At 34.7% G+C, this 12,870-nt stretch overlaps 1 protein-coding gene across 1 annotated transcript; it reads left to right on the top strand.

Annotated features, from left to right (window-relative positions):
• Positions 1-4,413: 4,413 nt before the first annotated feature.
• On the top strand, positions 4,414-7,388 carry LOC139871470 (uncharacterized). The gene is made up of 5 exons (XM_071859180.1): positions 4,414-4,428; positions 4,539-5,166; positions 5,244-5,729; positions 7,059-7,164; positions 7,274-7,388. Exons 1-5 carry the CDS (start codon positions 4,414-4,416, stop codon positions 7,386-7,388), a joined length of 1,350 nt encoding a protein of 449 aa, XP_071715281.1.
• Positions 7,389-12,870: the final 5,482 nt, after the last annotated feature.

Genomic DNA, 12,870 nt, shown 5'->3' on the forward strand with positions numbered 1-12,870 from the left:
GGCTAAAAGGTCCTTTAGACCAAAGTCGCGAATATCAATTCCTTCGAAAGACGCTTTCGATAGATACTTGTAATCAGAAAGTTTCATTTCATTTCGGAAGTCACCTCCGTAATGAACGTCGATTGCAACAATCATGGGGGAAAAGGTTAGCATTTTTTTTTTATAAAATGATGTGTTTATGTTTTTGAGTTGGGAAGTGAAATGTGTGTTTTAATTTGAATAATGTGGGAGTATTTATAGTGGATATTGAAAAACTATCCGTTTTGGAAAATGTTGCTTTATCTATTCAAGTGTACCAGATTTTTGCGAAAATGTTGAGTTGTCTACTAAAGTGTACCAGATTTTCGCGAAAATGTGGAGTTGTCCATTTTAGCGTACCAGATTTTTGCAAAAATTGTGAGTTGTCTATTCAAGAGTACCACATTTTCTGTAAACAAACAGTTGTATCAAACTATCTCGAAAATAATGAGTTATCTATTCAGTTGTACCAAACTTTCTCGAAAATAATGAGTTGCCTATTCAGTTGTACCAAATTATCTCGAAAAATAATGAGTTGTCTATTCAGTTGTACCAAACTATCTCGAAAATAATGAGTTGTCTATTCAATGGTACCAAACTATCTCGAAAATAAATTAGTTGTCTATTCAATTGTATCAAACTATCTCGAAAATAATGAGTTGTCTATTCAATTGTACCAAACTATCTCGAAAATAATGAGTTGTCTATTCAGTTGTACCAAACTATCTCAAAAATAATGAGTTGTCTATTCAGTTGTACCAAATTATCTCGAAAAATAATGAGTTGTCTATTCTGTTGTACCAAACTATCTCGAAAATAATGAGTTGTCTATTCAATTGTACCAAACTATCTCGAAAATAAAATATTTGTCTATTCAATTGTACTAATTTTTCACTAAAAATAATTGTGTTCTGACATAAACATTGAGTTCTCAGAAACATTTTGTACCAAAGTTTTTCATAATTTTTTTCAACATCATCATCTTTGTATAAAAGGATGTGAGATTCTATCTATTACCTCTACATCAAACTTCCATTTTACCTAATATTTCATTAATAATTTTAATAACATAATGAGTGCACAAAAAGAAGTTGTAAAGGTAATGTGTAACACCCTCGAAGCGGGCCTAGCTGTTAGATTACTATTTTGACCTCAGTTTGTGTGGTGTTATTATATGCTTTTATTCCAATTTTATATTTTGTATTATTTAATGTTGTGGATAGGATCAGTTTGTGACAAGGGTCACAGAACAGGTTTGTTTATTTAATTTGGACTTCGTTTGGGTCACCAAATGAGATACGAAAGAATTCAGATAACTGATAAATACCCGTGTATTGTGATGTATGGGTTTTTAACCCTTAAGTGTGTAGGTGGGGAGAATTATCTTCATTTTTTCTAGATTCTTCCCCAAATATTACTCCCGTACGTTCATCTTCATCTCACCAAACCCTAATCATCAAAATTTGTTCTTGGGCTCAAATTGATCTTAGAATCGTGTTCTTTGTTGTCTACTGATTCTAACAAGGTAAGATTCATAGCTTTTCATGCTTTAATCTTCAAGAAAATGGAGTTTTTGTGTTAAGTTTTATAAAGTGTGTATTTTGGGTCAAAGTGGTTAGATTTGATGTTGTTTGAGTCCAAATCTTGTGGGTTTATGTTTCTACATGTTTAGTGTCTTTGATTTGGTCAGTTTTGAGGTCGTAATCGAGCTCTAGAGCAAGAATTGGTCGATTTTGGGTGAAACCCGTCACTTTGTTCTTCAGCTTCTGCAGATAAACACAGTCGGCCGACTGTCTCATGACAATCGACCGAATGACTCGACCATCGACCGATTGACTCGGGCATCGACCGAGTGTGTCTGTGAGAGACCATCGACCGAGTGTCTAGACACTCGGCCGAGTGAGTGTAGACAGTCGGCCGACTGTCTATGACAGTCGACCGAGTGTCTTTGGCAGTGTAAAATTTTACTAAGTGTTGATTTTTTTAGCCGTTATGCTGCCCGTTTGTATTTTGATGATCATAATATTATAACTAACTTGTGAGTATTATTTTCAGATGATACAGACGAGGAGAAGACTCGGTGACATTAGACTACCGAGTGATGTCGGTATCGGTGAGTGGGACTAACTAAAGAATATAGTATATAGAAGCATGTTATATTATGACTGCCATGCTTGTTAGATATACTTATTATTGTGGATAGTTAGTACATTGTGATGACTACATGTTGGTTGATGCTTGTCTGCTGGATCCCAGTGCGTCCCTATTGTGTGGTGGCCTCGGTAGGAGAGATCAACCTGCGGGTTGGGTTCCTCATGTGGTGGCCTAGACAGCCATGGTGTATATATATGTGAATGACGCGTCCGTCGCGTGTGGATTATGTATATACATACGGTGGTGGAGGAACTTCTGGTAAGCCCCAGTCCGATCAGCTGGTGGTTAATGGTTTGGCCGAGCCGCCAGAGTCTCTGTAGATGGCACTTGGGTGATGTTTATGTGTTAGACTATGTGACATGATTAGTATGACGGTTCCTGTATACTATTGCCAGTAGTTAGTTGCACTCACTTAGCTTCGTGCTAATCCCCCACATCTTCCCTGCAGGTTATGAATTTGTTGTATGCTAGTTATCAGGGTGAAGATGGGATGTTGGAAGATATGTTTGACAAAGCCGGAAACTCTGATGTCGCGTCTTTTCTATTAAACTTGTATTTACGTTTTAATATAACACCCGGTCGTTTAATTATTAACGTGTTATCATTAAGTGGATTATATATGTATATATACATTTTTAACTTATGTATTAGTTAAATTGGTCTTCCGCTGTATTAAAAAAAAATCTGGGGTGTTATATAATGTTAGTGACAATTTCTAGTAGACGTGATGTTAACTTGAACGTTAATACAACGTACGACAAATTTGTTACTTATATTGGGAAAAAGTTTGATCTACAAATGCATCTTGGATATACTTTATCTTATAAATTCCAACAATCCGATTATTCAATGGAAATCACCGATGATGAAGAGCTTTCATTCTTTATAGATGCAGTACGTAATTCCATTGAAAGACCACTTGAGGTATATGTTCATGCACCTTCAATCTCTCAACAAACAGAGCACTTAAACATTGTTACTAAACATCAATCTAGTCCTAAGTATCCTAACCAAATAAACAATATTTTTATACAACCTCCACAATATCCACCCAACCAGCCCTATAACTTTTCTATTCAAAATACTCAAGGTCTCGACCAACCACACAATTATTATTTTTCAGGTCCTCAATATTATCGTCCACCTACAATTCCTGAAAGTTTTGAAAACCATAATGATAGTAAACAAACGTTTACTCAATACCTGAAAACTCCAACTTCATTTTCAATCCCTTCCAAAGAAAATGGACTTTACAACTCGTTTTTTCCACATCATTCTCACAATAATCGTAATTCATCTGCCGATGTCGGTACCTCTTTCCACAATTTTTTCCCTGAGCGTAACACAAATGATAAAGTTGAATTAACGGAAGAATATGCCGTGGATCTCGGTGATGATTGTGATGACAAGTTTGGCATAAAAAGTGTCGAACATTGTCACAATGACGAAGATGATGAAGATAATGAACATGGTGAACATGGAAAACATGTTGAAGTTGAAAGCTCTGATGGTGATCACAATTTCATCAGTGAAGAGGAAGATGAAGAGGAAAATGAAAATGATGATTGTCTACCGAAATACATGACTCCGAAGGACTGGAAAGAAAATACATTTTCCTTCATGCCCAACCCCCCACCAACCCCTGCTCAAAACTTTAAACCAATCACATTACCCAAAATAAATGATAATAGAAAGATTACGTTAGTCAAAGATGTTTGATTTGTCAACAAAGATGAATGCCAGAAGGTTATTGCACACAATTCTATTCAAGAGGGATACGAATATAAGATAAGAAATTCTTCTAAAACCAGATTTGATGTTGTGTGCATTAATAAAGGATGTGGCTGGAAGATAAATACTTCTCGCGCGACACATGGAGATCCTTTCCACGTTACCTCCATAAATGACACACATACTTGTCCAATGACAAAAATCAAAACAAAACACCGCAACGCATACAAAGCTATATTGGGTGATTTGTTGACCCAAAAGTTGAAAGATCCAAACAGAGTTTATAGGCCAATGGATATAATCGAAGACATTGGTGATACTTATCACATTAAAATAAGTTATCAACAGGCTTGGCGTGGTAGGGAAGCAGCTTTGGAAAAGTTGAGAGGTGGTCATGCAGAATCGTTCAATAAGCTTCCGTATTACTTTTATAACTTGAAGTTAAAAAATCCTGGCATATTCACCGAGATACTGACCGATTAATATGGTCATTTTGATATGTGTTTCATGATGTTGGGTGTTTCGGTAACAATTTCTTTATCTTTTACCTTATTAGTTTTACACAAAATTATTATATCTACTGTAGTAAAATATTTAAATATGTACTTTAACATAAACTTTTACTATCTTTTTAGATACGGACGTTTCTAAAAAATCTCAGACCCTTAATCATTGTTGACGGGGCACACTTAAAGGGGAAATATCCAGGGTCTAATTTGGTTGCTGTGGGAATGGATGGAAACAATAATATTGTCCCACTCGCTTACGGGATCTGTGGCGGTGAGTCTGGTAGAACTTGGACTTGGTTTATGACTAAGTTAAGACAATGCATAGGCGATGTTGCGAATTTAGTTTTCATTTCTGATAGGCATTTAGGTATTGCCCAAGGGATTCATCAAATCTTCCCGGCTGCTTTTCATGGTATATGTTGTCATCATTTATTGATGAACATTGATTTACCAAAAAAACATGATTGGCTCTTTTGGAAAATATGCAAAGCTCATACAGTGAGACAATTTGATTATTACATGGAACAACTTCGTATCATTAATGAAAATGCATATGATAAGCTTAACCGTGTCGAGTTAGGTAGATGGTCTAGGGCTCATTGTCCTGTAAATAGGTATAACTACTTAACCTCTAATTGTGTTGAGTCGGTAAATTCATTATCAGCTTGCGCACGAAAAATGCCTATAACAATGATATTGGAATTTTTTAGAGGTTTAGTACAAAGATGGTCTTTTGAAAGACGTGCACTTGGAGGTAAAATACCAAACTCAATTTAAATTACATGTTTCGCTCATTAACGTGATATTTATGAAATGTGCTTAATTGTGCAGAGAAGTACGAAAAACTTGGTCATATACTTACACCTTACGCGGAGACAACGATTTACAAAAGAATACGTAAATCTAACATGTGGAAAGTGTATGGGATTAGTAAAACTCGTTACCAAGTCAACGATGGAAAATCTAATTGTCTCGTAGACTTACAGACCAACGAATGTTCGTGTAAACAATGGACTAACTCTGGTTTACCATGTGGTCACGTTATCGCGATATTTAAGGAAAATGGTATTGATAACTGTGCTGAATTGGCGAAACAATGGTTCACAATGGCAAGTTATACGTCTACCTATGCTGAGGAAACTACCTTTGTAGGAGATGTTTGTAATTGGGTTATTCCAGATAATTATCAAGTTTTGTTACCTCCTACAACAAACAAGCGCAATGCTGGTAGACCCAAAAAAACGTCAAGAATTCCATCTCAAGGCGAGAGGGTGAAAATAAGAGTTTGCAGGCGATGTGGTGCTGACGATCATCAAAGTATTCATTGTCGTGTCTCCATGACTTCAACAAAATCATATTTTTCCCCACTTGTGATTTGAAACAACCATAATGCTTGTTAAACAAGTTTAGTATTGTTTTAACCTTATGTTGTTTAATTTAATTAATGTACATGCATTTAAATTTGCGATCATATTGATTCTTAGTTAGGTGTTTTACCAGATTACTTAACACTTGTAGATGTTTTGAGGTAGACAATCAAACTCTATAAAGTTTTCAATTAAGCTAATCACCATGGAGCTAACAAGTGTTCAAATGCTACTGCGACTTAATATCCAATTCCTTTCTTGTTTTCTTATTATCAGCTCAAACTTTCACACATGTTTTCACACATATTTATAAAAACAAGAATATACATAAAATATAAATATTAAATTGACGATTTATATAAAATGAAATGGTAGGTATAGCGGTATCGAGTTAATCCTTCAATCATGATGTTGTGGGGTTCAAAGTCCAAGGATGTACAAAATATAAATACATTTAATTAATTGACTAGTTCCTACTTGCTACATCTTACATGCCCAAAATAAATCAAACATCCGCTCTCGATACCATAAACCGGCATGATGAGGCGGTACGAGAACGGGGTGTTGAACGGACTTCTTAAAAGCTAATCGGTATAAAAACATACATACAAACACACCACAATCACCCGAACCCAATGCTTGTTGTGGAGTAAGATGTTTTGGATGAACCATAAAGGTGATCTTGTATTTGTCGAAATCCAATCCTTTGCTCTCCAATACGCCATTCATTTGTAAGTATTTTGGGAGCTTATCCTTTAAAATTGTCTCCATCCTCGTCCAATAGAAGCTGCGCATTGGGACTCCATTCACTTCACAAATCATGCTATCATAATAGGTGATGACTCCGGTAATGATATCCAACACCATAAGACAATAGTGCGATCTTTCCTCATTTGCCGGAATGAATACCTAAAAAGTTTTATTATTAATAGATAACATATAAATCTTCAGTGTGTATAATACTTTACGAGTTTTAAATAGAATAACATGAATTGCATGGGTCATTTTGGGTCATGTCAAGACTTTGTATTTAACTGGTTAAATGTGATAAAAAGGAAACGTGCCAAATAAGTTGTATGGGTCCATAGTTATCCCAGGTTTTTTTTATGTATAAAACGTTGTCCTAAGATCAGAGAGCTTCTTCAATAATATTCATTTATGTTGCAATATAGGACATAGTTTATTTTTAACCCTTGTAATGTCAGTAACAAAGTGCACACAAATTTTTACCTATGAAGTATTTATATTTTCAATTTTGTTACATAATATATTTTTGCAGGGACTTTAGGGGTGAGGCGGTTGTTTGATCTTTGTGCTATAGCACTAGTAGTGATTCTATGTTTGGTTGGCATCTGCCATAGATTGATGCTCAGACGACGTGTCAGGCATTTGGCAGGTAACCAATTCTGAGACAATGCTCGGACTAATGAGTTTGCAAGCTGCAGGTTATGACACTTTTTATTGTTCATTGTTGTATTGTTGTATACTGTATAGGAAAGTACTTAAAACTCCTGTATTAGGAAGAACAATGTGTGATGACGATGACCAGTCTATTATATTAGCCCTTATATACATGTTTGATTCTGCTGATATATCTGTGGTTAAATAGTTCAATTGGTAGGCTGCAGTACATACTGGCTTGGAGGTTTGCTTCCCACATTATATACGTATTATATCTTTATCTACTATTTTTCATGTGTAATCTTCTTTACTTATTCGAAAAACCATCATGTATACGAGCCTATAATGTGCATAGAGAGTAAACAGAGTAAAGATGACAATATCTTAGTAGACAACATATAATGTGGTAAAAATGTACTTATTAAATAAGTAACTTACGTGTGTGACGTTCTTCCAATCACCAGGATAAAGGTAACCGTTACAGTAATTTGAAGGAATCTCATAATATTCATGGTCATGGACTGAAGCTAGGAAATAACAATCGACTGTAGACCAATTAGCATCTTCAGGGCGCTGTCTATTTAAATAATCTATCCATAGCTTAATATGCTGTTACAAGGTACATTACATAAACTAATTAGTATGATGTTAGAAGATATAAATGAGTGACAGCCCCATACTCACTTTACCCTAATAATAATAACAATTAATAATTATTATGACACATTTCTACTTACATCATCGGATAGCCATCCCTTTTTGGTGTCATAGTCGGGGTTTTTGCGGTCAAGGATATATTGCGTTGGTGTTGGCCGACGTAGTAAAGCATACCAAAAAATTCTATAAACATCCAAAACAGAGTCAGGGTAAATGTGTATCTTCGCTCTATCTCCATTTTCTGAGCTTATCCAATCTTCAAATTCTGGAGGTACGTATGGTTGATTTCCAACACCTGGTCTCCTTACAAAATCCTATATAATACAATAATAGTAGCATCAGTGACAAATTAAGGTTACTTAGTATATGTATTTAGACGAATAATCTACGCGCATTTAACTAAAGGTAAAATAATTAGCAAACAGAAACTGCAACAGTTTAAGAGGATGATAAATGCTACTTAATAATGACTAAATGACATAGTTTGCATGGTAACATAGAGTAAATGCAAAAACATGATGTTATTCCAAGTAGCTAATGCAGTTGACATATCAATAAGTGATTAATTTACCTCGGTAAAAAACTTAACATCCTTTGGCGGAACCAAAAGTTTCGGTAGAATAAGGCAGCCTTTGTCATCATCACTCGATATATTCAATACCTCTTTTACCTGCAAAAGTATAACTTTGTATCAACAACTAATTAATATAATTCATTAACAAACGTCATTCTGTAAAATAGAGCTAATAAAACTATTATTACTACATCCTTATGTAAAAGGTTCAAACTATCAATAAAATTCATACATCGACAGATTCTTCTATCACCAACCCCTTCCCCGACCTTATCACACGTTTCTTTTTTTTAACTGGAAATAGAACCCATGGTGACTTGTCGTATTGTCCACACTTCTTCTCCCGCTTTGTCATTACTGGTTCCGGATCTTCTTTATCAACCTTTGAGACCGTCTGACTATTATTATTGTATATCTATTAAAACAAAATTCCAAACTTAGGTTTTCTTCATATAAAAAGGATATTGAAACTAAAATATACAAATTGAAATTTCAATTAATTGGAACTATAACATGTTTAGCTAATGATTCTTGAAGCAAATTCAACAAAGAATTATCCTGAACATCCAAATCTCCCGTTGCTACGGCCAACAAAGATCTCAAACCATCATAACAACTGTCGTCATTTCCTAAATCGAACTATAAAAATTTAAGGTTAAAAACTAACTTGATGGTTTTACAGTATAGTTATATAATAAATGTATATAAAAATTTAAGGTTAAAAACTAACTTGATGGTTGTCATTGAAATTGGGTAAATCAACGTTCAAGTCAAGAAAAGTGTTATCAGCATTTCCATTCATATGGCTAAGAGGAGGATTAGGAATTTGACTATATGCATCAAACGCATCGCCATTTTGTTGAGCTGCTCTAAATGCGCTATACTGAATTTAAATGATAACAAGTAAATATATTATTAGTCACTGGGTAAAGCAAATTGCATCGCATGTGTTTGTTTTCGAATTAAAGTACAACACATAATTTAAAATAATTGTAAAAAAAGTTAACAAACAAAAAAAAGTTAATAATATACCTCTTGCTCTAACTTCACTTGACGTTGCTCTAACTTCACTTGACGTTGTTTTACCGCGTCTAGTTCTTTTAGATAAAATTCATGAATTTGTCTACAATTTTGTGGAAGTTGTGAAACTAGTGGAACTTGTGGAACTTGCGATTTTGGAAAAACTTGTGGAGGTGGTGGAGGTTGTGGAACTTGAGGAGATGGTGAAGCATGGAGACGAGGAACAATACGAATATGTCTTGGTACATTATGACGATTGAAAAAATTTTCACTAGCTAACCACCAACCACAAAGTAACTCATCATCTTCTATCTCAAGCCATTGTTTGGGTATCTTATCCTGTAAAAGCAATAATTCAAATGTTAATCAAACATGGTTGAGATAAAAGTAACTACTAATTTATCTTAAGCCTATTGTATTCTACATGATTTATGGTTTTTATATGGGTCAAAATTCTGGATTTAGAGTAAACATGAGTCACTTGCATTAACAGTGTACATAAGTTTAAATTTTTTTTTTTTTTTTAATATGGGTCAAAATTATGGATGGTTTATATACTAGTGATCTTGCTAATCAGTGAGCTAAATCTTTTTATTATTATGAATTAATAAAACTAATGAATTAATTATAGATTCAGTGTGTCTAAATGTAAGGTCAAAACAGTCAACATGGGTCAAAATTGTGGCTTTACAATAAACATGGGTCAAAACAGTCAACTTTTGAGTTTTTTCTTTAAAACAATCAATAAGGGTCATAATGGGTCATGACAGTCAATATGGGTCAAAATTCTGTCTTTTTTTTTTTTGGGTCAAAATTTTGGATTTGGAGTAAACATGAGTCAATTGCATTAACAGTGTAAATAAGTTATTTTTTTTTTTATTCAATATGGGTCAAAATTAGGGATGGTTTATGTACTAGTGATCTTGCCAATCAGTGAGCTAAATCTTTTTATTATTATTAATTAATAAAACTAATGAATCAATGAATCAATTATAGATTCAGTGTATCTAAATGTAAGGTCAAAACAGTCAACATGGGTCAAAATTGTGGCTTTACAATAAACATGGGTCAAAACAGTTAACTTTTGAAATTTTTCTTTAAAACAATCAATAAGGGTCATAATGGGTCATGACAGTCAATATGGGTCAAAATTCTGGCCTTTTTTTTCCTTTTTTTTTGAGTCAAAATTCGGGATTTAGAGTAAACATGAGTCACTTGCATTAACAGTCTATGTGACGCCCCGTACAAAATCATCGTGTACGGTACATCAACAACAGGATCATTACAAGGTCAAACACTATATGCTGTTTGAAAACCAGTTTTGCATTCATGAACAGATAACGTTTTACAAAAGATGAATAGGAAACATTAACATGAGTACATGATACTAAGGTCATTACAAAGCTATTGTTTTGAAAATAACATAAGTTGGGAATGCAAAGTAAAAGTTTCATGCTTGAGACATCTCTAAGTAATGCAGCGGAAGTCTAACACAGCAAGTCTGTAACAGCAAGTCTATACACCGAGACTAGAACAGCAAGGCTAACAGCAGAAGCAACAACGTCTAAACACCTGAGAAATACATGCTTAAAAGGTTAACACGAATGTTGGTGAGCTATAGTTTGTTTGTATTCAGTAATGTAATGTAGGCCACGAGATTTCAGTGCTTCAAACAAGCGTTTCAAATCAGTAATTCAAATCAGTATGATAAAGTATATGTATAACCGTGGGCACCCGGTAACTAAACTTAACGTTTATAACCCCCTGAAAGTACACTTGGCGAGTGCGTATGTTCACGAAGTATTAAACACCCGTTAAATGCTAGCGCGACTAGCCCGAGTGGGGATGTCAAACCCTATGGATCCATATCTAAGATTCGCGTTCACCGGTTCAAAAACCAATGACTAAACGTTACCGTGCTAAAGGGAATATTTATGCCGTTGTATAACCCACACACATATAAAGTTTAAGTACTCGTGCCTAGTATGTAAAACATAAAAAGTGCATGTATTCTCAGTCCCAAAATAATTAAAGTAAAAAGGGATGCTATAACTCACAGTGATAAAAGCGGTAAAGTCGGTAATGAAAGTACGCAAGTAGTAAGTCGGTCCGAAAGGTCGTCAACCTAAATCAAGGGTTACTAGGTCAGTAGGTTGTTTTTATAAATTCTAATAGTGCATAAAATAAGTTTAAGTGTCATCATCATCATCATTCATCATCATAAAAGCTAAGTAAGTTCGACAAGAATAGAGATCGAAACAATAGGCTGAATTCGGTCAGCTGCTACGACCTCTACGTAAATCGAAAAGATGCATAGTCAGTGGCTATGGCTCCGTATGTGAGTCCCCTAACTGCTGACCAATTTTCAGAACCTAACTCGTCTTCATTTGACCGTGGCGACGGTTTAAGTGCGAGTAGGTCAGAAATTTCAGCACAACGTTAATAGGGTGTAGTGACTCTCGGAGGGCCATAAATCCTAAACCGTAACTAGGATTAAGACGAGGCCTAAACGGAAAATCATCTACTCAAACCGAACTAACTGAAAATAAACTTTCCAGTAGCCCAGGTGGTTTGATCAGATACGAAAATTAGTGGACAAGTGCTCCGGTGAGGTTCTTGATGCTCATCACGGTTCTCATCCTTGATGCTTGTAGCTTCAAGTGTACAACTCGTTGATGGTTTAGCATCACTTTTGACCAAGATTCTAACATCAATACACAATATGTTAAGACCAAGTGGTAACACAACTCATTTAAGAGTCTTAGATGGATGATGAACCAAGGTTACATCATATCCTTAGTCTTAACACAATTACAAGTCCTATTTACAAACAAAGTTACAAACTTTACATCAATCAAACAAGTATGAACATGATCCAAGTCAAAAGAGGTGATGGAACCCTAAGCTAGAGAGCTTGGATCCCTTTATCACAATTTATAAGGTCACAAAGCTAGAAAGCTTGAACCTTTAGTGTTCTTGAAGATCTTGAAGCATAAAGCTTGGATCTTTAAGATATATGAAGATAACAAACAAAAGTTTGAATCTTTATCACAAAATAACAAGATTAATGTAAAAGAAAGATGAATCTACAAAGTTGGTGAAGATTCAAAGCTAGAAAGCTTGAATCTTCCATGTTCTTGAAAGATTCATGCTTGAATCAACAAGATATAAGCAAGATCAAAGCTAAAAGGAACTTTGATCTCCATAATATGATGATGATGGCCACGAAAATGAAAGGAAAAGAAGAAGAAAAAGAAGACTTACAAGCAATACTAGAAAGGGAAGAAAGAAAGAACAAGTGTGTGTGAAAACCAAATGAGCAAGTGATTTGAATGAGAGGTAAATGGCTAGTATTTATAAGCAAGGAATTTGACAAGAATTGATGACATGGACAAGGGCTAGTATTTATAAGCAAGGAATTTGACAAGGATTGATGACA

This window comes from Rutidosis leptorrhynchoides, chromosome 10 (assembly GCF_046630445.1).
Source record: "Rutidosis leptorrhynchoides isolate AG116_Rl617_1_P2 chromosome 10, CSIRO_AGI_Rlap_v1, whole genome shotgun sequence".
NCBI classification, from domain to species: domain Eukaryota; kingdom Viridiplantae; phylum Streptophyta; class Magnoliopsida; order Asterales; family Asteraceae; genus Rutidosis; species Rutidosis leptorrhynchoides.

Excerpts from the sequence above, each read along its gene's own strand:
- LOC139871470 (XM_071859180.1), top strand. Across the intron at positions 5,167-5,243 it reads TGAAAGACGTGCACTTGGAG|AGAAGTACGAAAAACTTGGT; the intron begins GTAAAATACCAA and ends TTAATTGTGCAG. Across the intron at positions 7,165-7,273 it reads ATGCTCAGACGACGTGTCAG|GAAAGTACTTAAAACTCCTG; the intron begins GCATTTGGCAGG and ends TATACTGTATAG.